This window comes from Emys orbicularis, chromosome 1 (genome assembly GCF_028017835.1).
Source record: "Emys orbicularis isolate rEmyOrb1 chromosome 1, rEmyOrb1.hap1, whole genome shotgun sequence".
Lineage (NCBI taxonomy): Eukaryota > Metazoa > Chordata > Testudines > Emydidae > Emys > Emys orbicularis.
In genome coordinates, this window is record NC_088683.1 from 114,851,002 (window position 1) to 114,875,218 (window position 24,217).

A 24,217-nucleotide genomic window follows, 5' to 3' on the forward strand; every position below is an offset into this window, starting at 1 on the left:
TCCTGACAAAGGGCCGAAGACCTGGCTCCGCCCTGCCTGTTGATGTAGTACATCACGGCTGTATTGTCCGTCAGGACCTGCATCACCCTGCCCTTCAGGTGGGGCAAGAATGCCTGGCAGGCCAGGCAAACCACTTTGAGCTCCCTCACATTGATATGAAGGGCCAATTCTCTGTGAAGCCAGCGGCGCTGGGTGCTGAGCTCACCCAGTTGGGCTCCCCAGCCCAGGTCTGACGCGTCTGAAACCAAGGTAAGCGACGGAGATGGGGACACAAAGGAAACCCCCTGCAACACCAACTCCCGATCCAGCCACCAGTCCAAGGACGAAGGACGTGGCTCTGCAACATGACCACTCGGTCCAGGGTGTGAGTTCTGGAAATATAGACTGAGGCCAGCCATGCCTGCAGAGGTCGTAGATGAAGATGGGCATGGTGGACCACGTATGTGCACACGGCCATGTGGCCCATCAGTTGCAGGCACATGTAGGCTGTGGTAAGCGGATGGCTTGAGGCGGGTGCATACCCAACGAGCGAAGGGTAGCCCTGGCGTCCTTCAGCCTGTGCAGTCTGGTGTCTGTCTGATCCAAGAACAGACCAACTCCATCAAAGGGGAGGTCCTGGATCGCAGCCTGCATCTCCTGGGAGAGGCCTGCCGTCTGGAGCCAGGAACTACATCACATGACCACCGTCGATGTGACCACCCTTGCCACCGAATCCACCGCGTCCCAGGCCATTTTCAGGGAGCATCTGGCCACCACGGTGCCCTCTTCCACCAGAGTGCCAAACTCTTGGGCCAATCCCTGAGGGAGGGATTCCTGAAACATTTTGAGACCGTCCCAGAGATTAAAATTGTTTCGGCCCAGCAGGGCCTGATGATTCGCCACCCAAAATTGCAGGCTGGCGGTAGAATAAATCTTTCTCCCAAATAAATCAAGTTTTTTAGTGTCCTTATTTTTGGGAATTGAGGGTGAGGGGGAACCTGCTTGTCCTTTTCATTGGCCGTAGAAACAACCAGCGAGCCAAGGGGTGGGGGGGCATAAAGGTATTCAAAACCTTTGGCCAGCACAAAGTATTTTTTCCCGGCTCATTTCAAGGTGGGTGGAATGGACGAGGGGGTCTGCCACAAAGCCTTGGCTATCTTGAGGACGCCCTCATGCACAGGCAGTGCGACTCGGCCGGGCGTAGAGGCCGAGAGGACGTTGAGGATGGTGTCCTCCTGCTCCGCCATCTCTTGCACCTCAAGCCCCAAGTTCTCGGCCAGACGCCAGAGAAGGGCTTGATGCTCCCGAAAATCATTTGGCGAGCTAGCTTTAGAAAGTCCCAACAGCGCCTCATCTGAGGACAATGAGGAAGACTGGACTGCCAGTGGGGGTACTGGGGTCTCAACCACCTTTGGAGAAAGAGGCTTTAGGGTGGGCACAGGTTCATCTGCCCCAACCTCAGAACGGCCTTTCGGTACTGGGTGCAGTGCGGGTGGGGCTGCTGCCCGCTGTTCTGGCGCAGCCACCGAGGAGTGATGTAAAGGAGGCATCGTCACACCCTGTACGCCCCACCGGCTCCAATACAGCCACTGCGCTTGCCACTGGCCATGCTGCCATTGCGGTGCTGCCAACGAGGGAGCGGGCTCCTGTGCCCAGCCACATTGATGAGACCGTAGCGATGGGCTGAACTGGCCCTCCGTACCGGAGGAACCACCTTCCAGCGACCAGGGAGGAGCCGTCAACGCCTGAGTTTGTTTGCTGGTCGTGCCTACCGGTGACCGTTACATGGGCGTAACTGAATAGTAACTGTAGCGTGGAGAGGGGAACTGGTGCTGGGATGGGGAACGTACCCACCATGCCAGTGATCAGGATCAACGTCTAGAGGACAACTATCGAGACAGCGAACGGTGCCGGGAAAAGTAAAGGGAGCGTCGGCCCCATGCCGGAAAGTAGCGCCGCGGGGATCTGGAAGCTCGCCTGGACAACCAGCGACACAATTGGTATCTGCCTCGGGACTCTTGACACAGCAGCAAAGATCGACACCTTCTGTCCTGCGACCAACTTTGGTCCCGTGTTCCCTAAGGGGTCTTAACGGTGGGTTTGCCCTCTTGGGGAGCCTGAGCCGGGTCCTGCAGCACCAGGGTAGTCAGCGGAGCAGATGGAGACCTGGGCGATCTCTATGCCGTGGGAGCCTGAGCTGACAAAGGTGCAGGCAGGAGTGCGGGTCCCATATCACTCCCAAGAGTCAGTGATGGACCTTTCAGGGGGCTGGGCGCCCCAGTCAGGGAGGGACAATCATGTGGCTCTGGAGCAGTCTGGTGGGCAGGTCCGAGTTGCTTGATAGATGACCCCAGGCCTTCTTGCTCGGTGCCGGGGAGCACTTCCTGGTCTTCTTCTTCGGCACTGGCGATGGTGAACGGTGCCGGGAGGAGTCGGGTGCTGGTGGTGCGCTGTGCACAGAGGCCAAGGCACTTGGTGCAACCTGCCCAGATGGCTTGGAAGCTGGGTGGAGGGCGGACTCCATCAGGAGAGCCCTGAGGAGGACGTCCCGCTCCTTCTGGGTGCGGGGTCGAAAGTTTTTGCAGATCCGGCACTGCTCCTTAACACCTGACTCTCCCAGGCACTTAAGGCAGCTGCTGTGGGGGTCACTCACAGGCATAGGCCTGCTGCAATCCGAACAGGACTTGAACCAAGTCGGGCATAGGGGCACCAGTTTAATAATACTGTGTAGGGCCCCATAAATCCTAAGGATGGCCCCAGGGGTGGGGGGATCCTTACATGATTTGCATTAAGCGCAGATTTCTAGACAGAGATTCAGCTGCGACTGGCTCACGGGAAAAGTTTCAGCTAATGAATTATCCCAGTGAAATCCTAGTCATGGCTAAAGCTCATTTGTGGAATCATGGAACAGACTTTGCCCAGAGTCCTGGTCTCTCGGCACCAAAGACGGGTCCAAGTTGCAAAGTGAGGATCAGGAATCAGCTCTAGGGTTTCCACTATTGCCAACCCCAAGGGCCCAAAAATCAGGAGTCCGGCCAAGGCAAACACTCGTGATATTAGCATAAAAAACATGATTTTTTAAAAAATACATTTGGGGATTTTTTGTATTTACTTTTTGGTTTGTGAGTCTTTAGGATGCACTCAGGTCACATTTTCAAGCTTTTCTCCACAACTATGAGAATTAGAGAATTACGTGAGAATTAAGCTCTTTCTTTCTTTCTCGCTCTCTTAGTTATGTATTTATTTTTTACAATCACAACGCCTCCAGGGGCGGTCAGAAAAACAACAAATATCATGAGACTCATGAAAAAATCATGGGGGGTTAGAAAACATGTGTCACGGTTCAGCCCACTAGAGACAGGCCTGAGCCAGAAAGCTCAGACCTACAGCTGGATCCCAACATCCCCAAAGGTAAGAGAGGCTCTGGTGAGGGGGTCAAGGCTGTATCCCTACTTTGAACTTTAGGGTACAAATGTAGGGGCCTGCATGAAGACTTCTAAGCTTATCTACCAGCTTAGCTTTGGTCCGCTGCCACCATCTTAAGAATTCCCTCCCTGGGAAGCCTTGAGAAATCTTCACCAATTCCCTGGTGAATACAGATCCAAACTCCTTGGATCTTAAATAAGGAGAAATTGACCCTTCCCCCCTCCTTCCTTTCACCAACTCCTGGTGAATACAGATCCAAACCCCCTTTGGATCTTAAAACAAGGAGAAATCAATCAGGTTCTTAAAAAGAAGGCTTTTAATTAAAGCAAAAGGTAAAAATCATCTCTGCAAAATCAGTATGGAAAATAACTTTACAGGGTAATCAAACTTAAAGAGCTCAGAGGAATCCCCTCTGTCTTAGGTTCAAAGTATAGCAAACAAGATAAGCACTCTGGTAAAAGCTACATTTACAAGTTGAGAAAAACAAAGTAAATCTAAGACGCCTTGCCTGGCTTTTACTTACAATTTTGAAATAAGAGAGACTTGTTTAGAAAGATGGGGAGAACCTGGATTGATGTCTGGTCCCTCTCAGTCCCGAGAGCGAACAACCCCTTAAACAAAGGACACACACAAAAACCTTTCCCCCCCCAAGATTTGAAAGTATCTTGTCCCCTTATTGGTTCTTGGGGTCAGGTGTCAGCCAGATTACCCGAGCTTCTTAACCCTTTACAGGTAAAAGGATTTGGAGTCTCTGGCTAGGAGGGATTCCATAGCACTGTACACAGGAGAGCTGTCACCCTTCCCTTGATAGTTATTACACGCCCCCCAAATCACAGATAGTGTTGGACGTCCGGTTCCACACTGGCTGTGATTTCTTCCTGGAGCTCTAGGAGAAAACAGAGTTAATAAAACACATGTACCTTTAGACATACTACTGATTATATAAAAACTAACAATATGTTTTATTTCAAGAACAATTGTTAACCAGTTAACTCTGGGAAACTTTCCCGGGAGAGTGCATCAGCCACTTTGTTAGAAGCTCCCGAAATGTGTTGTATTTCAAAATCAAAATCTTGGAGAGCTAAACTCCACCGAAGAAGTTTTTTATTATTTCCCTTGGCGGTATGAAGCCACTGTAGCGCAGCATGGTCTGTTTGTAGTTGGAACCGCCGTCCCCAAACATATGGGCGTAGCTTTTCCAGCGCGTACACAATGGCGTAGCATTCCTTTTCGCTGATTGACCAGTGGCTTTCCCTCTCAGACAGTTTCTTGCTGAGAAACACGACAGGATGGAATTCTTGATCCGGTCCTTCCTGCATTAAAACTGCTCCCACGCCTCGCTCGGACGCATCTGTGGTTACTAGGAACGGTTTGTCAAAGTCTGGGGCCCTTAGCACAGGGTCAGACATGAGTGTTGCCTTAAGCTGGTTAAAGGCCTTTTGACACTTATCAGTCCACTGAACTGCATTTGGCTGTTTCTTTCTGGTTAGGTCTGTCAGCGGGGCGGCGATTTGGCTGTAGTGTGGTACAAATCGCCTATAATATCCGGCCAAGCCTAAGAAGGATTGAACCTGTTTCTTTGACTTTGGAACCGGCCACTTTTGGATAGCATCCACTTTGGCCTGTAGGGGATTTATAGTTCCTTGACCCACCTGGTGTCCCAGGTATGTCACTCTGTTTTGGCCTATTTGACACTTTTTAGCCTTAACAGTTAGTCCTGCCTGCCGGATGCGCTCGAAGACTTTTTTCAGGTGCTCCAGGTGTTCTGTCCATGAATCAGAAAAAATGGCCACATCATCGAGATAGGCAACGGCAGATTCTCCCAATCCCGCTAAGAGACCATTTACAAGTCTTTGGAAGGTGGCGGGTGCATTTCGCAACCCGAAAGGGAGTACATTGAATTCATACACCCCTGCCTGGGTGACGAAGGCGGACCTTTCCTTAGCGGGTTCATCTAGTGGTACTTGCCAGTACCCCTTGGTTAAGTCTAAAGTAGAGATGAATTGGGCATGTCCCAATTTCTCCAATAGCTCATCTGTGCGTGGCATTGGATAGTTGTCAGGACGAGTTACAGCATTTAGCTTACGTTAGTCCACGCAAAAGCGTATTTCCCCATCTGGTTTGGGAACTAGAACCACTGGAGATGCCCATGCACTGGTAGAGGGGCGGATTATACCCATCTGTAGCATGTCCTGGATCTCCCTTTGTATAGCCGCTTGGGCATGAGGTGACTCCCGGTAGGGTGGGGTTCTAATTGGGTGAGCATTACCTGTGTCAATGGAGTGGTATGCCCGTTCGGTCCGTCCTGGAGTGGCTGAGAAAATCGGTGCAAAGCTTGTGCACAGCTCCTTTATCTGCTGTCGCTGCAGACGTCCCAGGGTCGTGGAGAGGTTCACCTCTTCCACGCCACCATTCCTTTTTCCTTCATAGTAGACACCTGCAGGCCACTCCGCGTCATCAGTTTCCTGGGCTGTAAACTGGCAAACGTTTAATTCTCTAGAATAAAAGGGCTTAAGAGAATTAACATGGTATACCTTAGGCTTTATGTTGGAGGTGGGGGAGGCTATGAGATAGTTAACAGCTCCTAGGCACTCCTGGACCGTGAATGGTCCTTCCCACGACGCTTCCATTTTATGGGCCTGGAGCGCCTTTAAGACCATGACTTGGTCTCCTACTTTGAAGGACCGTTCTCTGGAATGTTTATCATACCAGGCCTTTTGCTCTTCCTGAGCATCCTTTAGGTTTTCTTTAGCAAGGGCTAAAGAGTGTCGGAGGGTGTTTTGTAGGTTGCTTACAAAGTCTAAAATGTTAGTTCCTGGAGAAGGCGTAAACCCCTCCCATTGCTGCTTCACCAACTGTAATGGCCCCTTAACCTCGCGGCCATACACAAGTTCAAATGGTGAAAACCCTAAACTGGGATGTGGTACAGCCCTGTAGGCAAAAAGCAACTGCTGCAACACTAGGTCCCAATCATTGGAGTGTTCATTTACGAATTTACGTATCATGGCCCCCAAAGTTCCATTAAACCTCTCCACCAGACCATTGGTTTGATGGTGATGAGGAGTGGCAACCAAGTGATTCACCCCATGAGCTTCCCACAGGTTTTTCATGGTCCCTGCCAGGAAATTAGTTCCCGAATCTGTAAGGATGTCGGAGGGCCAACCTACCCTGGCAAAAATGTCTGCTAATGCCTGGCACGCACTTTTAGCCTTGGTGTTGCTTAAGGGTACAGCTTCCGGCCATCGGGTAGCAAAATCCATGAAAGTCAGTACGTACTGCTTTCCTCTGGGTGTCTTCTTTGGGAAAGGACCCAGAATATCCACAGCTACTCGCTGAAATGGGACCTCAATTATGGGTAGTGGCTGGAGAGGGGCTTTAACCTGGTCTTGGGGCTTTCCCACTCGTTGGCACACCTCACAAGACCGGACATAATTAGCAACGTCCTTGCCCATTCCCTCCCAGTGGAAGGACTTCCCCAACCGGTCTTTGGTTCTGTTCACCCCAGAATGGCCACTGGGATGATCATGGGCTAAGCTCAAGAGCTTTACCCGATACTTAGTGGGAACTACCAACTGTCTTTGAGGATGCCAGTCTTCCTGGTGCCCACCAGAAAGAGTCTCCTTTTATAAAAGTCCTTTTTCTACAACAAACCGGGATCGGTTAGAAGAGCTGAGAGGCGGTGGGGTGCTCCGTGCCGCCACCCAAGCTTTTTGAAGGCTGTCATCTGCTTCCTGCTCGGCCTGGAACTGTTCCCTTGATGCTGGAGACATCAGTTCCTCCTTGGACTGTGGACTGGGGCTTGGTCCCTCTGGAAGCGATGCAGGTGCTGGGGCTTTTTCCATTGACTGTGAACCGCTGTCCGCTGGTGCACTATGTGGTATTTCAGGCTCTGGCTGAGCCTCTTGGGTAGGGTTATCTGCTGCTTCCACCAGTTTAGGCTCGCTGGTGCCCTCTGGCATTGGAGTTGTAGACGGGGTTGCAAGCGCTGGACTCAGTGCTGGCAATGGTTCTGGTGCTGGTTGCGTTGCCAGTTCCGGTTCTGGGACTGGCTTTGGCTGGGTCTTTGGGATTGGATCCACTACGGCTGTTGCAGTCGTTGGCAGGGGATCCGGTTCCACCACCTTTGTTTGGGTCTCTGGTAACACAGACGGGGTCCTGGTGGACGGCTCAGGAACAGGGATGGGGGTGAAAGCTTGCTTAGCCTGGCTGCGGGTGACGATTCCCACCCTCTTGGCTAGCTTCCCATGGTTGGCCAAGTCTTCCCCCAGCAGCATGGGAATGGGATAATTGTCATAGACTGCAAAAGTCCACATTCCTGACCAGCCCTTGTACTGGACATGCAACTGGGCTGTAGGCAAGGTTACAGACTGTGACACGAAGGGTTGAATTGTCACTGTAGCCTCCGGGTTGATGAGTTTGGGGTCCACTAGGGATTGGTGAATAGTTGACACTTGTGCCCCAGTGTCCCTCCAAGCGATAACCTTCTTTCCGCCCACTCTCAAGGTTTCCCTTCGCTCCGAGGGTATGAGAGAGGCATCTGGGTCTGGGGTTCTTTGGTGTGATTGGGGTGTAATGAACTGTAATCGGTTGGGGTTCTTGGGGCAGTGAGCCTTTATATGCCCCAGTTTATTACATTTAAAACATCGCCCTGCTAAGGTATCACCGGGGCGATGTTGGTTGATGGAGACTGGTGTGGTGGGGTGAGAAGGCGTCTGGGGTTTCCCTTGGGATGTGGGTGGGGCCTTGGGTTGTCCCCGGTGATAAGGTTTTGTTTCCGCTTGCCCCTTCTGATATTCGCTCCAACTGCTACTAGCTTTTTTCTTTTCTGTCACCTCCACCCATTTGGCTCCAATCTCCCCCGCCTCGGTTACAGTTTTGGGCTTCCCATCTAGGATGTACCTTTCTATTTCCTCCGGAACACCCTCTAAAAACTGCTCCATTTGCAATAGGAAGGGCAACTCTTCCGTAGATTTAACATTTGCTCCTGATATACAGGCATCCCAATTTTTCCCAATGTGGTAGGCATGTCGGGTAAATGACACATCAGGTTTCCACCTTAGGGCTCTGAACCGCCGACGGGCATGCTCAGGTGTTAGCCCCATTCTGATTCTGGCCTTGATTTTAAAAAGTTCATAACTGTTCATGTGTTCCTTAGGCATTTCAGCCGCCACCTCTGCTAAGGGTCCACTGAGCTGCGGCCTCAGCTCTACCATGTACTGGGTTGGAGGGATGTCGTATCCAAGGCAGGCCCTTTCAAAATTTTCTAAGAAGGCCTCAGTATCATCGCCTGCCTTGTAGGTGGGGAATTTCCTGGGATGGGAAGTGGTACCTGGAGAGGAGTTGTTAGGATGGTCTGATGCACCCTGCCTAGTCCTTGCTGCTTCCAGTTCCATCTCTTTTTCTTTCAGCTCCATCTCTCTTTTATGGGCCTCCTGTTTGGCTTTTTCTTCTCTTTCATGGGCCTCCTGTTTGGCTTTTTCTTCTCTTTCATGGGCCTCCTGTTCAAGTTTTTTAATTTGAAGCAGTCTTTGATGTTTTCTTTCATTTTCTTCTGCTTCTAGTTTGGCCAGTTCTATTTTGTTAGCTGCTTCTTTGGTAGTCATTTTCCTGTTTTCTTGTGCTGGGTCACACCCTCTGCAGTTGACTGAAACTGGGATGTATTTAGCTCAGGCTCCTGCTGAGTGCTGCTGAGTTAACAGAGACTTTCTAACTAGCTACTTCCGAGGATGTAAAAAGAAAAAAAAAAACAATTCAGATTGTAAATTACCTTTACCAGATCAAAGTTTGCTCACTTATTGAACCGTTCTCTTAACAAAGGACCTTGTTAAAAAAACTTAACACCTCTGCCTTCAGGCAAGGAGAGATAAGTTATGCATCTACCTTCAGCTCTGCTCTCCAAGCAGCTAGAAAGAAAAAAAATCCCTTACTGGCTTTTGGGTTTAAAACGATCCCATCGCTGTGCCACCATGTCAAGGCTGTATCCCTACTTTGAACTTTAGGGTACAAATGTAGGGGCCTGCATGAAGACTTCTAAGCTTATCTACCAGCTTAGCTTTGGTTCGCTGCCACCATCTTAAGAATTCCCTCCCTGGGAAGCCTTTAGAAACCTTCACCAATTCCCTGGTGAATACAGATCCAAACTCCTTGGATCTTAAATAAGGAGAAATTGACCCTTCCCCCCTCCTTCCTTTCACCAACTCCTGGTGAATACAGATCCAAACCCCCTTTGGATCTTAAAACAAGGAGAAATCAATCAGGTTCTTAAAAAGAAGGCTTTTAATTAAAGCAAAAGGTAAAAATCATCTCTGCAAAATCAGTATGGAAAATAACTTTACAGGGTAATCAAACTTAAAGAGCTCAGAGGAATCCCCTCTGTCTTAGGTTCAAAGTATAGCAAACAAGATAAGCACTCTGGTAAAAGCTACATTTACAAGTTGAGAAAAACAAAGTAAATCTAAGACGCCTTGCCTGGCTTTTACTTACAATTTTGAAATAAGAGAGACTTGTTTAGAAAGATGGGGAGAACCTGGATTGATGTCTGGTCCCTCTCAGTCCCAAGAGCGAACAACCCCTTAAACAAAGGACACACACAAAAACCTTTCCCCCCCCCCCAAGATTTGAAAGTATCTTGTCCCCTTATTGGTTCTTGGGGTCAGGTGTCAGCCAGGTTACCCGAGCTTCTTAACCCTTTACAGGTAAAAGGATTTGGAGTCTCTGGCTAGGAGGGATTCCATAGCACTGTACACAGGAGAGCTGTCACCCTTCCCTTTTTAGTTATGACAGGTCCTCTCTACTTTGTACCTACTTTCTGAGCCAAATCAAGCCCTGGTGTAAATTCTTGCTTACAGCAAGGCTGAATTTCACCCATGGTCTTCATTACCCTGGCAAGACTAATTATAGAGCACAGTGAAATTGGATAACTATGGACTTCATTATTTTTTTTGGCTGCTCTACCAGGTGGTGCCTTAATAGTGTGTTAACCGGGTAACGCGACAAACATCAATCATTCTCCATGCATTTTAACGGTGAAATGCACACCAGGGTAAAGATGAAGCAGAATTTTGCTTGGAAAAGGAAGGGAGATGGGAAATGGGCAGGGGAAGAGGGGAAGCTGACACAGTACTGTACCGTAGAGAACATTATCATCACTGTGTCTGCAGGTTGCGCAATGCAAATAAAATGATCTGATAAACGCTAACTCTCTGTACATAATAGGCCCAGGGCAAAGAAAGGAGCAGACAGCTGAGAAGGTAACTTTTATCTAAGTTTCATAACAAAGCTCTCAGTACTTGGGATAATGCATCTTTTCTCTACATTTCAAACAAATAAAGAAATCACAACATAAATTGTGGGGCAATGTGCTTTCTCCTATGGGCATGCATAGCAAAGCAAGGATGGAGTTCACTTCCATCCTGACCTGCTCTCTTTGACAACAGTATGCAAAACTCCCATTGACTTAAATGCAAAGAGGATTGGGCCCTGAGCAAAGCAGTTGATTCTGTCTTTTCTAAGAGAGATTGCAGCAACAAGAGTAAAAGCATGGGTGGTAGAGTTTAAGAGAATTCTACCCTACTGTAGAATTCTTTAGGATGGTTTAAAAAAACCCTTCGTGTGGCTCTCACTCCCTGTTGAATTCTAGAGTAACTTAGAATTCCTGTAGACGTCTATTAAGGGCTTGATCCTGCAAGGTACTGAGTGCAGCACTTAAGCATGTGCTTAACTTTAAGCTTGTTAGAGGTCCCATGGTTTATGTGCTATGCTGGATCGGGGCTCTTATTTCTAGCAACATACAGGATCCAGCCCCACAGTTCTATAGAACAGTGCTGCCTAGTGGACAGGAGACCTGGTTTCCACTCCAGGCCATTGACCTGCTGGGTGATCTTGGGTAAGTCACTTCCTGCCCTGTACCTCAGTTTCCCCATCTGTGAAATGTGGATAATGATATTGACCTCCTTTGTAATGTGTTTTGAGATCAGCTGATGAAAAGTACTATATAAAATCTGGGTATTATTATTATTAGGCACAGATGTCCCTTAAACTTTTGTTATCTACAGAAATCCCTAAACTGTCCCAGGTTGTTGACTGCTGAAGCACAAGTGCGTTTCCCTCTGGCTCAGTGGGGTGGGGAACCTGTCAGACCCCCACACTGTCACCGTCAGCCAGATCTCCTACCAACATGTCATTCTGAAGTCTAGCCATTTCTGAGAGCTTTCTCCTGACAGCCTTCCCTAAGCTTCCCAAGCGCACAAAGCGTCTTTCACTGCCACTTCATCTGCAGCAGATAGGCCACCCAGCTAATAATTTCATCGCAATGCTTCTGCACAAGAGCAAGGAAGGAGAGAGAAAGTTTAGAGGCCTCTCGTTTGATCTGTCACAGTCTTCACTACGCTCCAATTTGCTGTAGCCCAATGCACATCATCACGCAGGATGAGGCTTTTGTCTGTGCTGATTGGAGATGTTGTTCGATGCTGGGAGCAGGCGGCTTAACTTCATTTATTTGAGATGGACCTGAAGCAAAACCACAGAGTCAGCCTCCTTTTATTCATATCTCTTTGTATTATGGAAGCCCCTAGGGGACTCTAGTTAAATGAGGGCCCCATTATGCTAGATGCTGCACATACACCATAGAAAGAGAGTGTCCCTACATGGACAAGGCCATGGGTGGGAGAAAAGAAGGCTTATCTCCATTCTACAGATAGTGAACTGAGGCAGAGAGAGATTCAGTCACTTGCTGAGGGTCACACAAGAAATCTGTGGTAGAACCAGGACTGGAACTCAGATCTCCTGACTCACAGCCCAGTACCTTAACCTGGCAGGGAGTCAAACTGGTATTTATTTCGGTTTGGTTCAGGTTCGGGTCCAATTGTATTCTGTGTGTTCAGGTTCCAGCCACTCAAGAAAAAAAAAATTAAACACCAGTTCAGATCAAATTTCAATCTTAGTGAGGTAAATTAAAAGAGTTGAAACTTAAAATTGAAACTATTTTTATTTTTCACCATTTAACTTTGGTTTTGTGTTGTCAAATAAACACGTCTTTATGAACAATTTTTTTGCGCGAACTAAAATAACATCTAATATTTGCTGCATAATATTGGATCTCTGCAGTGACAGGATACATTTGAGTTTGGGGCATGGGCCTTAGCTCGGGGAGAGCAACTGGAGGGTGGGAGGGGCTGCCCCAGGGATTGGGGATGGGGGGGAGGTGGCCTGCCTAAGGGGGAGAAGGGTTGGGGTGCCAATACCTTTGCCTGTGGGCTTGAAGAGTTATTGTTAACTTCTGGGACAAGGTAACATTCCACCTCTTCTCTCCCCAGGGGGAATCTCAGACATGGTTCATGGTTGGGCAGGCAGCTCCTAAGCTTCTCTCTCCCTCCCTACTCTTGTGGGCTGGCATCTTTGTATTCTCATCTCATTCTACTGGCACCGGCCTTGCTGTAGCAATCACAAGCCTATTTGTTATTGTGTTGTCTTGTTTGAAAATAAGATCACAGTAGTTTAAACACACTGGGCTTAAAAAATGCCGGACCTTTATTTTAACCAGTCACCCAATTTTTTTTCCAGTTCAGTTTAGGGTGACCAGATGTCCTGATATTATTGGGACCGTTCCGATATGAGGAGCTTTGTCTTATATAGGAGCCTATTGTCCCCTGATAGGACCCTATTGTGAGGCACTGTACCTTAATATAGCACCCTGTAACCCCAATACTCATCATTTGTAGCTGGTTGTGATATTTCATACACAGCATGCCTTGTAAGGTATCATATGAGAGGTCATGATCTGCTGAAACTCATTGTTCTGTCAATATATATATATCTGTAGTGAGTAGGAAGTTATAAGATTTTGCCATATGGTTGTTATTGAAATAAGTTGTGAGGCTGGGAGGCACCTACAGCTAGCTCCCCAGTGGCAACAAAAGAGGGGACCGACACCCAGGCGAGCATTAAATGATCATCACCAACCATTCACCAGCAGGGGAACTGTAAACAAGGGATTTACAATTCAATAAGACACAGTCGCACAAGCACCACACAATGGGGATTAGTCAACTCTGTGACTCAGCAAGGCCCACCGGGACATGCCTGGGCCAGTATCTTCCCTGGGACATGAATTGAGAAGATAAAATACAGGACGGTGGCATCATGGGATCTCCTCTCTCCTCCCCCACCTGCACTGAAGGCAACAGGAATGCTGGAAAGATAAAGACTTTGAACTGGGGAGATTGGTCTCAGGCTGAGCTGGGAATTCAGCCTGTGTATTAAGAACTATAACCTGCCTGTAATATCCAGTGGGACAAGAAAAGCTGCTTGACTCAAAACTTACTGAGTCTGATAACGTTTAGGATTTGGAATGCGTGTTTCTTTTTATTTCTTAGGTAACTATTTCTGACCTTTATGCCTACCACTTATCATCACTTAAAACCTATCTTTCTGTAGTTAATAAACTTATTTTAATGTTTTATCTTAACCAGGGAGTTTGTCTGAAGAGCTTGGGGAATCTGCTCAGATTACAGGCTGAGGCATGTCCACCACCCTTTGAAGGAATGGCGAACTAATTAATTAGCTTGCACTGGGGCGGGGGAGATTTACTGGTTTTTCCCTGGGTATGATTCATGAATGGCATAGAGAGCATTCATGCAATTTAGCTGGGTGCGTCCATGCATGTTGTTGACTAAGTGATCACAGCGCTTGAAGGGGTTTGCTGCTTATCACTAGCAAAGCATTGTGAGAGACAGCCCAGGCTGGAGAGTTAAGGGGGCACAGCGATCCCACATTCCCAAGCTGCATCCCAGGGGTTCATCACACCTATTCCCCACCTAGCTCCCATCCCAATTTTTCACACTTGCTATCTGGTCACCCTAGTTCAGTAGATAGGACAAAATTATGGGTCAGGTTCAGTTCCAGTTCAAATAAAAATAGCGGTTCAAAGTGGTTCTCTAGTTTCAGTTAGTTCTGGTCCCTCTCCCAGTGGCGCTGGAACATTTTAAATAGTGGTGGTGCAAAAAGCCAGCCCCCTTACCCCGTCTGCGTCCTGCCCCCCAGAACTGGGGCTGGGAGCAGGGCTGTCTCTCCAGGAGGGAGGGAACCAGACAGGGATAAGGGGGCTGAGTCTGGGGCCAGCAGCCAAGACCCCGGGCGCGGGGCCGGCAGCTGGGACATCCAGATGCGGGGCCAGAACCCTGTGGGGGGGGGGGAGTAGCAGAGGCCAGGCGCGTGGCTGGGATCCAGGACCCCACATGCGGGGCAGGGAGCAGAGCCCCACGTAAAACCTGGGGGTGCTGCAGCACCACCATACCCATAGTTCCTGCCCCTATGCCCATTCCCTGACCACAAACTACCCTGAACTTCAGAGACATCAGGACATGAAGCTGGACTTTGCAGATGGCCCTTCTCTCTATAATAGGCCAAACCAAATTGCAGTGACTCTGAGGTAGTGTATACAATAGCAAGCATGGGATAAACACCTAGGCAGACAGATGGCAAGGAGTGTTGTCTACTTACAGGAAGCCGCAGTGCCTTTGTAGCCTAATTTTCTTATAAAAAAAGATGAGATTAAAAATATACCCGTTATGTCAGATGGCATCCAAGCTCTCTTCTTGGGTCCCCAAGTAACTGGCAGGGCTGCAAGTGACACAGATGCTCAAAGTTTTGTGGCTTACGCAGTTAGCAACAGCTTCTCTCTCTCTCTCACCAGTCACTATCACGCAGCACAAGTTATGCTGCCTTTTGTCAGTTCACCACCTTTGTTTTGCCTGTTGCTTCTAAGAAAAAATCTCTGCACAACCCACAGACGTGAGGCCCTATTTCATTCCTTTCCCTTGTGTTTTCAGGTCAGAGGAGACCCTGGATGGTTTCTTGTTTCCTTTTAACACTGTCCACTCTCAGGGACCAGCAGCAGCCTCGCCACATCATTTTCAGACACAAAGCCTAATGCATTCTGCATCTCCTATTTGGCTAGTTTTTCCCATCTTCACCTGTTTTCTATCTCAAATACAGTGGTGCAAGTAGAAATCATGTCTTGCTAGTATGCTGCACTCATGGGAGGGACACAAAGGGGTGGCACATGACCTCCCCAAGTGACCCCTCCCTGCCCTACCCCCAGCCCGGGGCCCCCACGGTCTCCCTGTCCGTCCCCTTCCCATGAACCACATCGGTCCCACATTAGCTAGGGGGGCTCTGTCCTCCTCCCACTGCGCTGGAGGATTCAGGAGATGCAGCTGCATGGAAGGGCTGGGGGCGCTCCAGCCACACCACAGGAGCCGCCGGTGTGGGTCCTGGCAGTCCCATGTTCTGCTCCTTTTGCCGCTGCAGCTCCCAGAAGATCAGGGCTCTCCGGAACCACAGTGGGGAAAGGAGCAGAATATGGAGCCACGAGGCAGCCCCGCACCAGCAGCTCCTCTGGCGTGGCTGCTGTACCACCCTCAGCCTCGCCCCCCCACTCCCCTCGACCTGTCCTCTGCTAGTGCTGCTGTACAGACCTAAGGCAGGAGGACTCAGGAGATGCAGCTGCGTGGAAGGGCTGGGCATGGGGCTGGTGGCGGGTGCCTCCTGTGTCTTTCCGGTACACCGTACCAGCTATACCTAGCTTACTGGTACAGCGTACCGGACCGGACCACCGTACTTGCACCACTGCTCAAATACCTCGAACTGGAGTAAAAGTCACTTGATAGGAGCATTCTGCAGTCTAGTACCATAAAGATGCTTCCAGTCGGTACTTCTCGGAGACCATCATTCTCAGTCTCTTTCCTCCTTCAGAAAGTGCCTTCACCAGTAAAGTTTTCCTCCCATTTACATTAGAAAGATTCTATGCTCCGTAAAAATATCCTGGACCTGTGTTAAAGCCACCTCTTCTGTTCTGTTCCTGATTCTCTGACCACGCTCACTGATGCCTTTTATTGCAGCTTTCCAAACTCAACACCTCTATCTGGTGCCTTTATCTGCATCTGTAGGCAGCTTGTCTGTGTGCAACAACCAGTTTGTCAGCTTCCAGGGCAGGTGGGCTGTTTCCTATCTGGCTGCTTTAACACATGACACTGCACAAAAGAACTGCAGCTGGGTGGGTCAGCACGCGGCCTGAAACACTGTTTGCAGGTGGCCACTTTTCATGGGAGGGACTTATTGTGGGAGAAATAGGGAACCACATGGGGATTGAAATTCAGACAGCCACTAAAACAAACAACCACAACCTGGAGGTAGCAGTAAGCACAGGCTACACCATTCAGCACATGGCACTTCTATAAAGCTTCTCTTCTTCAAAGTCCTGTACTAGAATGAGCTATTCTAGTCTCTCACTAACCACATTTTTGTTCGGTATGTGTACAGCCCCTAGCACAATGGAGCCCTAGTCCTAGGCACTATTGCAATAATTAACAAGAATAACCCCACGCAGAACTAAACAGAGCTTACCTCTCCCAGACCAGACACTGCAGGGTGCATCTGAAAAGAAGTAGGAAATTATTACATACATTGATAACGGTGCCTATTGTTGTAGCATTTGATATCACACTATTTAACAAACCCTTCATTAGATTGACTTATAGGATAATGGGGAAGTGGGAAGATCATTCATAATTACCAAAGAGACACAATGTGGAAAACTGTTTTATCATCATCTCCATAAACTTGTGTTCATTTCTCCCCTTCTTCTCCTCAATATGTTTCTAAAGCTTTTCTATCAGTTCAAGTGCTGACAAAGTGGTTGTACTGTCCCAGCAGGTTGCCATGAGATGTTTGCAGAAGTATCTTCAGTGACTTTTCAGTTGGGTTGAGCAAGGCACAGGGAGAAAGTGTCACGTGGTAGTGACCACGAGGGTTTGAAAATCCGAGTGGCAGTATGCCCTGCTGAGCCCGAGCACCAGGACAGCTTGAGCAACCAGTCCCGAAAGCAGATTTTCAAAGGACAAGCGCCACCCACTCTCTCTTTTGAATATCACCCTTGTTGGTTGAGGGTCAGATTTCCAAAGGCGCTGAGCACCTGCAGCTCCCATTGACTTCAATTGGAGCTATGGGTGCTATCTCCACTGAACATCAGAACCTGAGAGCCCAAGAGAGGGCATCCAAATCCTCTACTGAACAACCAAAAAAGGAAGATGCTCCTCCATATATTTTCTCCCCCACCCACCAGCTAACAAGGTGATTGTTTTTGTGAATGCTGCAGGACGAGGGGGATTCTGCTCTCTTAAAGTTCACATCTACATTTGACCATTTCAGCCACATTACCTCAAAGTACATGAGACCCTGACGAATCTTAACATTGAGCAACGAAATGGCAGATGAAATTTACCATTGAAAAGTACAAGGTAATTCTTATTGGAAGGAGCCATTTAAAGCACCCTCCTGCCCACTGTCAATTCTGAATGAGCTGTAATCTTACTGCAAATAATCTAGTTGGCCCTGTGGACAGCTGGATCATGGTTTCTCAGCATCACTTTTTATTTGTATCACAGTAGCATCCAAAGTGAGGATCAGGGATACATTGCACTGGGCGCTGTACAAACAGTCAAAGACATTCCCTTTCACAAGGAACCTACACTCTAAATAGGAACAAGAGGAACAGGGAGTGTAAAACACAATTGAATGGGGCAAAGGAGGAGTCAAAGAGTGAATAGGATGTTGGCCTATAAGAAGGGAATAGAATAACCTGGAAAATGCTACAATACTGTTATATAAAGTGGCAATATATGGTCAGCTAAAATACTGCATTATGTTTTGATCACTGACACAAAAAAAACAGTGTGGAGGGGCAGTCAAGCCATCCTGTAATGGTTCAAAAGCCTGGGTACCACGCTCAGGGCAGACTGTTAGGAAGCAGGGCACAACCCTCAAATTGGTTGTGAGCTTTCACCAACCAGTTATCAAGTGTACAACAGCCTTAACATGGAGGCCATGGTAGTCCCCTTGGATACTCCAATCTGTCTTGCTACCCAGGTAAGCTTGTCTTTGTAATAGATGGTCCCTTACAATTCAGGTTACTCCCAGTCCCAAAGGACTAGTTAGGTCAATTGCACATTAGATCTCACACCAAAGACAACGCTTGTAGCCAATCCTGTAATAAAATATCTTGCTATTCATCATACAGGAAAAATGACACAAGAGTTATTTACAAGGTTAAAGCAGGTAAACATACGTACACACAAATGAGTTCCAATGTTAAGTTTCAAAAAAATAATTGAAGCAGGGGCAGTGGGTAGAAGAGGCTTGGGGAGGCTGAGCCTCCCCAAATGAGGCAAGAAATGCCAGATGCGACAGTTCCCTTTGGAGGCACGCCGGCCCACTGCCTTTGGAGCGCCACCGCTGAAAACGCCTGACAAGTGGGGGGCCGCCAGAGCCCAGACTGAGGCCCCACCCCCATTTGGCCTCTTCCCCCATGGCCCTGCCCATGCTGCGCCTCTTCTCCCTGACACCGCACCCTCGCTCCCCCAAGGCCCTCCCCACCCGCTCCCCCCTGAGGCCTTCCCCAACCCCTCCTCTCCACCCCCGACCCGAGGCTCTCCCCACCCACACTCACTCTTTTCTGCCCCTTCCCCCGCCTCCCATTCCTTAACCTTAATGCAGGAAAAAAGGGGGAGGGCAGAAAAAAGGGTTGGAGAGGAGCGAGCAGCGGTCGGGGGGGTCTCGGGGGAAAAGGTCAAGCTGGAGCGGGGGCTCTTGGCGGAGTGGAGGTGGAGCACGGGCAGGGCCTCAGGGGGAGGAGGTCAAGAAAGGGTGGGGCCTAGAGCAGAGCGGGGGCCAGATCCACAGTCCAGCTGCTGGTGGCCCCCAACTCACACATATATTTCTAGAGATCTTCCGGCGCTCACGCCCAGCCAAACACAAGAGTCACATGCCACCTATGAATAGAAGCTTATCTAGAGTTTGCTCACTATAGGTCCTTTAGGGCTGACCCAGGCTGAGCACTGGGGCTCTTTTGCTTATCCTTAGCACTTCTTGCCCCTCACTGTCCAAGCAGCATAATAATACAGTTCTTCCTTGTTAGGGGTTTTTATCCCTACCCCCTTCTGCTTCAAGTTTCAAATTTAGCTGATGGGTAGAATTCACTTGCATGTCTGCTCTTTACAGGGGGTGCAGGGTGGGAGGAGAGCCATCAGCAATATTTTTTGTCATCTGATGTTCCATAATGATTTGCCTGGTATCAATGGGACTTCTTTGTCTGGCAGAACATCGCCCCTTCTGTTGGAGACTAGTATTTCACACTAGTTAATGCTTCTCTCCTGGCTGGTGATTTATGCAGTTACAAAGGCTTACAATGCAAATGTTCAATTATCACCTTACGATATGGGATAGAGATGTTAGACATGAGATTGATGCCTGCAGGAACTTACAAGCATTCAATACAGCCTAAACACAAAGCACATTTTTATTAATCTAATACCAATTTGACCAATAGTAATACCCAGGTTAGCCAGACTGGTTCCACCTATGGATTTGTCAGTGTTCCACTGAGGCATGGGGTCCTTAGCATAAGCTGGCACCTGGTTGGCCAGCATCACAAGGGCAACAACAATGGGGAGAGATACTGGGGGAAGGAAATCCATAGAAGGAAATATTAAAAACCAGGATTATTTAGTGCTGGCCGACACACAGATTTTGCACCATTAGTACTGTATTGGTTTAGAAAGAGGTATAGTTAAAGCAGTACAAAAGTGCCTCTACTGGTACTGTTTATGCCTGTAAATTTACAGGAAAGCTATAGCAATGGAAGTGTCTTTGTACCCATATAACTACATCCACATTAGGGGGTTGTACTGCTTTAACTATATCTGTTCCTAAAGCAATGTATTACGAGCAGTACCAAACTGTGTGCAGACCAGCTCCCAGTGTAGAAAGGAGAATGGCAAAGGGGATGGGGAGTGGGCGGGGAGAGTATGTGCTCAACATACCTATTTACCCTGGCCTACAAGACAGCACTTAAAATAAAGAGCTGCTTGTTTGAAACTGAAAAGGGGATTTTTTTTCTTTTACTCCTCTTATAATTGACTCATGATACTTGCTGCTGCAGGGTATCTTCAAGGTGTATGCTCAGTGAGATTCATGGAGGCCAGTGGCAGGAATGAGAAGTTTACCAATGGACCAGATGCTGCTCTCATAGTCACCAGTGTTAAACAGAGTAACTCTACTGAAATCAGTTTAGTGGTTCTGGATTTACACATGTGTGGGTGAGATCAAAATCTGACTCTCCACCTGCAAACACAGTAACTAGGATTTTAATTACAGGGAATGAGCACCCTTCTGAGTTCAGAAAAGAACTTCTTCTGCCCGGCCCCTTTTGCTTCATTATTGCACACTAGTCAGGCAAGGTTCACATTGTATCTACTGTACAGAGAGAGAGCCAGATTCTGCTCTCACATAGACCAGGGTAAATCAGGAGGAACTGATCTAAACGAAATGGCAGATGAAACTTACCATTGAAAAGTACAAGGTAATTCTTATTGGAAGGAGCCATTTAAAGCACCCTCCTGCCCACTGTCAATTCTGAATGAGCTGTAAGTAGTATAACCTTGATAGTATTCATCACCATGCATTTTTGACAGGTTTCCACACCCCATTTAGGGCTTATGTCCCGCCTTCCCACCCCGTTTCCATTGGCGCCAAAGTTTGGCACCGTCGGCCATTTTGAAAAAAATTGTGTGTGTGTGTTTGACTAGGGGAAGTGCTGTGTGTGTTTGTGCTTGGATACATTTAGAGAAAAAGGTTGAAAGAATAGAATGAGAGAGTTTAAAGATGAAAAAAGAAAGTTTGAGTAAGGTTTAGAGAAAAAAGGAAAGAAAGATTATTTGGGGAGGTTGAGTCAGGAGAGAGGATGGTAAAGACCTAGTTTGGTAGGTTATTCAAGAATAGAAAAATAGAAGTTAAAGAAAAAAGTAAATTTTTGTTTTTAAGGGGTTAGTTTAAGAAAAGAGTTAAATAATATTAAAAACTAGTTTTAAAAAGAACGCATATAGGCAAAAAAGGGAATTTACTAAGGCAGAGTCTGTTTAGTAAGCCCATGGTAAGAGGATTGCTAAGAAAAACACAATTAAACTATTCACTATCAGGGTAGGTTTAAAAAAAGAGCCTTTAAAAACATTAAAAGCTAGATTTAAAAAGGGCATTTACTAAGGCAAAGCCTGTTTGGTAAGCATGTGGTAAAAAAGTGAATAGGAAAGCATTTAAGCTACTCACTATCAGGGTAGGTTAAGAAAAGAGCCTTTAAAATCATTAAATAATATTAAAAACAATAAAACTAGGTTTAAAAAGGGAATTTACTAAGGCAGGGCCTGTTTAGTAAGCACATGGCCAAAAACTATAAAGGAGTACTAAGAAAAAAGCATTTAAAATCATTAAATAATATTAAAAACTAGGTTTAAAAAGGGAATTTACTAAGGCAGGGCCTGTTTAGTAAGCCCATGATAAAAAAAAGTGAATAAAAAACATTAAACTATTCAATACCAGTGTAGGTTAAGAAAAAAGCGTTTAAAAACATTAAAAACTAGGTTTAAAAAGGGAATTTACTACGGCAAAGCCTGTTTGGTAAGCACATGGTAAAAAAGTGAATAAAAAAGCATTTAAATTATTCAATACCAGTGTAGGTTAAGAAAAAAGAGAGGTTAAAAGAAAGAACAGAGCAAGAAAAGAGAGCCCCCTTTGCAACGTGCAAGATAGACAGCACATGATTGAATCACAGAGAGAGAGAGCGAAGGAGAGAGAGAGAGAGAGAAAAATCTCATCTTTCAAGTCTTTCTGTAGAATGAGGCAACTTCCCTGGTTCAGACCCTCTCAGACTTGTTAGCATGACCTTTGGATCGGACCAATCAGAGTTTGTTCTACAACAGCATCATAGAATTTATTTTCCTGAACCAATTCTAGAGTTCCAAGATTTTAAACAAGAGCCATCTCCCTCCTCTTTCCGCACCCCTCCTCTTCCCCCCCCTTTTAACTGTCTTATTCTTATCTAAAGAAACAGACCCCCAACATTTTCCCCACCATGTAGCCCTTTTGCATAGGGGTTTTTATAAAAGTTAAAACCATAAGCTTTTACTAACAAACAATTTTTAAAAGTTTTTCCCTAGGTTTTAAACTAACAGGGGTTATTTATTTATTTTTTTTAGTAAAAATAATGTGAAGCTGCAGCAAAGCTCCTGTTAGCAAAGCAGCCTCTGCGAGTCAGTGGATCATAGAGAAGGAGTTTGCTTCTTCACCTGCTTTTTAACAAACACAAGTAAAAGTTACATTAAGTTTTGCAAAGGTATAATTACTTGAAAAGACAAACCTAAGACACATCCCTTTTGTATGTGTTGTAATTAAAAAAAAAGAGCAGGCAGAAGCGCCCTAGGTTTAAAACCCCAGGTTTTTAGTAACAGCCAGTTTATAAACCCCTTATTTCATAAACCATTGGATTAGAGAGAAGAAGAAGATTGCTTATATTGCTTATAAGTTATATTAAGGCTTTTAAGGGAATAAACACTTGAAAAGACATGCCTAATGAAGACACAGTCCTTTATTTACAGGAGTGTTTCAATAAAAAAGAGCAGGCAGAAGCACCCCAGGTTTAAAACCCCAGTTTTTTTTAGTAACAGACAGATTATAGACCCCTTATTTTGTAAACCAGTGGATCAGAGAGAAAAAGTTTGTTTCTTTTTAACTTTTTAACAAAAAGAGGTGAAAGGCTTGTAAAGGAATAAACACTTGAAAAGACAAGTCTATCTAAAGACACATTTCTTTATTTAGCCCCCTTGGCATAAGTGTTTTAATAAAAAAAAAAAAAAAAGAGTATGCAGAAACAACCCTGGTTATAAAAGTAATGTATAGTGACAAAAAAGTTTTAGACTAACATGGGTTATTTTTTAGTAAGCACAATTTGAAACAGCATGCTTTTTCAGCAAAGCCATTGTTAGCAAAAACAGCATCTGTGAGCCAGTGGATCAGAGATAAGAATGCTGCTTCTTCCCCAAACTTTTTAACAAATGTAAGTAAAAGTTATATTAAGTCTTGTAAAGGGATAAACACTTTAAAAGACAAACCTATATGAAGACACATCCCTTTATTTACAGATGTGTTTTAATAAAATAGAGCAGGGGTCGGCAACCTTTCAGAAGTGGTGTGCCGAGTCTTCATTTATTCACTCTGATTTAAGGTTTTGTGTGCCAGTAATACATTTTAACGTTTTTAGAAGGTCTCTTTCTATAAGTCTATAATACATAACTAAACAATTGTTGTATGTAAAGTAAATAAGGTTTTTAAAATGTTTAAGAAGCTTCATTTAAAATTAAATTAAAATGCAGAGCCCCCTGGACCGATGGCCAGGACCCAGGTAGCATGAGTGCCACTGAAAATCATCTTGCGCGCCGCCTTCAGCACACGTGCCACAGGTTGCTTACCCCTGAAATAGAGCATGCAGAAACACCCCAGGTTTAAAACCACAGATTCTTAGTAACGGACAGTTTATATTCCCCTTATTTTGTAAACCAGTGGATCAGAGAGAAGAAGAAGTTTGTTTCTTCCCCCACTTTTTAACAAATAGAGGTGAACGTTATGTTAAGTCTTGTAAAGGGATAAACACTTTAAAAGACAAACCTATATGAAGACACATCCCTTTTATTTACAGGAGTGTTTCAATAAAATAGAGCAGGCAGAAACACCCCAGGTTTAAAACAACGGGTCCTTAGTAACAGCCCGTTTATATTCCCCTTATTCTGTAAACCAGTGGATTAGAGAGAAGAAGTTTGTTTCTTCCCCCACTTTTTAAAAAAGAGAGAGGTGAAAGTCTTGTAAAGGTATAAACACTTGAAAAAGACAAGCCTATATGAAGACACATGTTTTCATTTAGCCCCTGAGG

At 46.6% G+C, this 24,217-nt stretch overlaps 1 protein-coding gene across 1 annotated transcript in view; it reads right to left on the reverse strand.

Annotated features, from left to right (window-relative positions):
• Nucleotides 1-1,082: 1,082 nt before the first annotated feature.
• LOC135881681 (sodium- and chloride-dependent betaine transporter-like) overlaps nucleotides 1,083-24,217 on the reverse strand; it is a 93,064-nt gene continuing 69,929 nt past the window's right edge. The window contains exon 14 of the mRNA XM_065408391.1: nucleotides 1,083-1,333. Coding sequence (XP_065264463.1) covers nucleotides 1,083-1,333 — 251 coding nt within the window. The remainder of the gene's footprint in view (nucleotides 1,334-24,217) is intronic.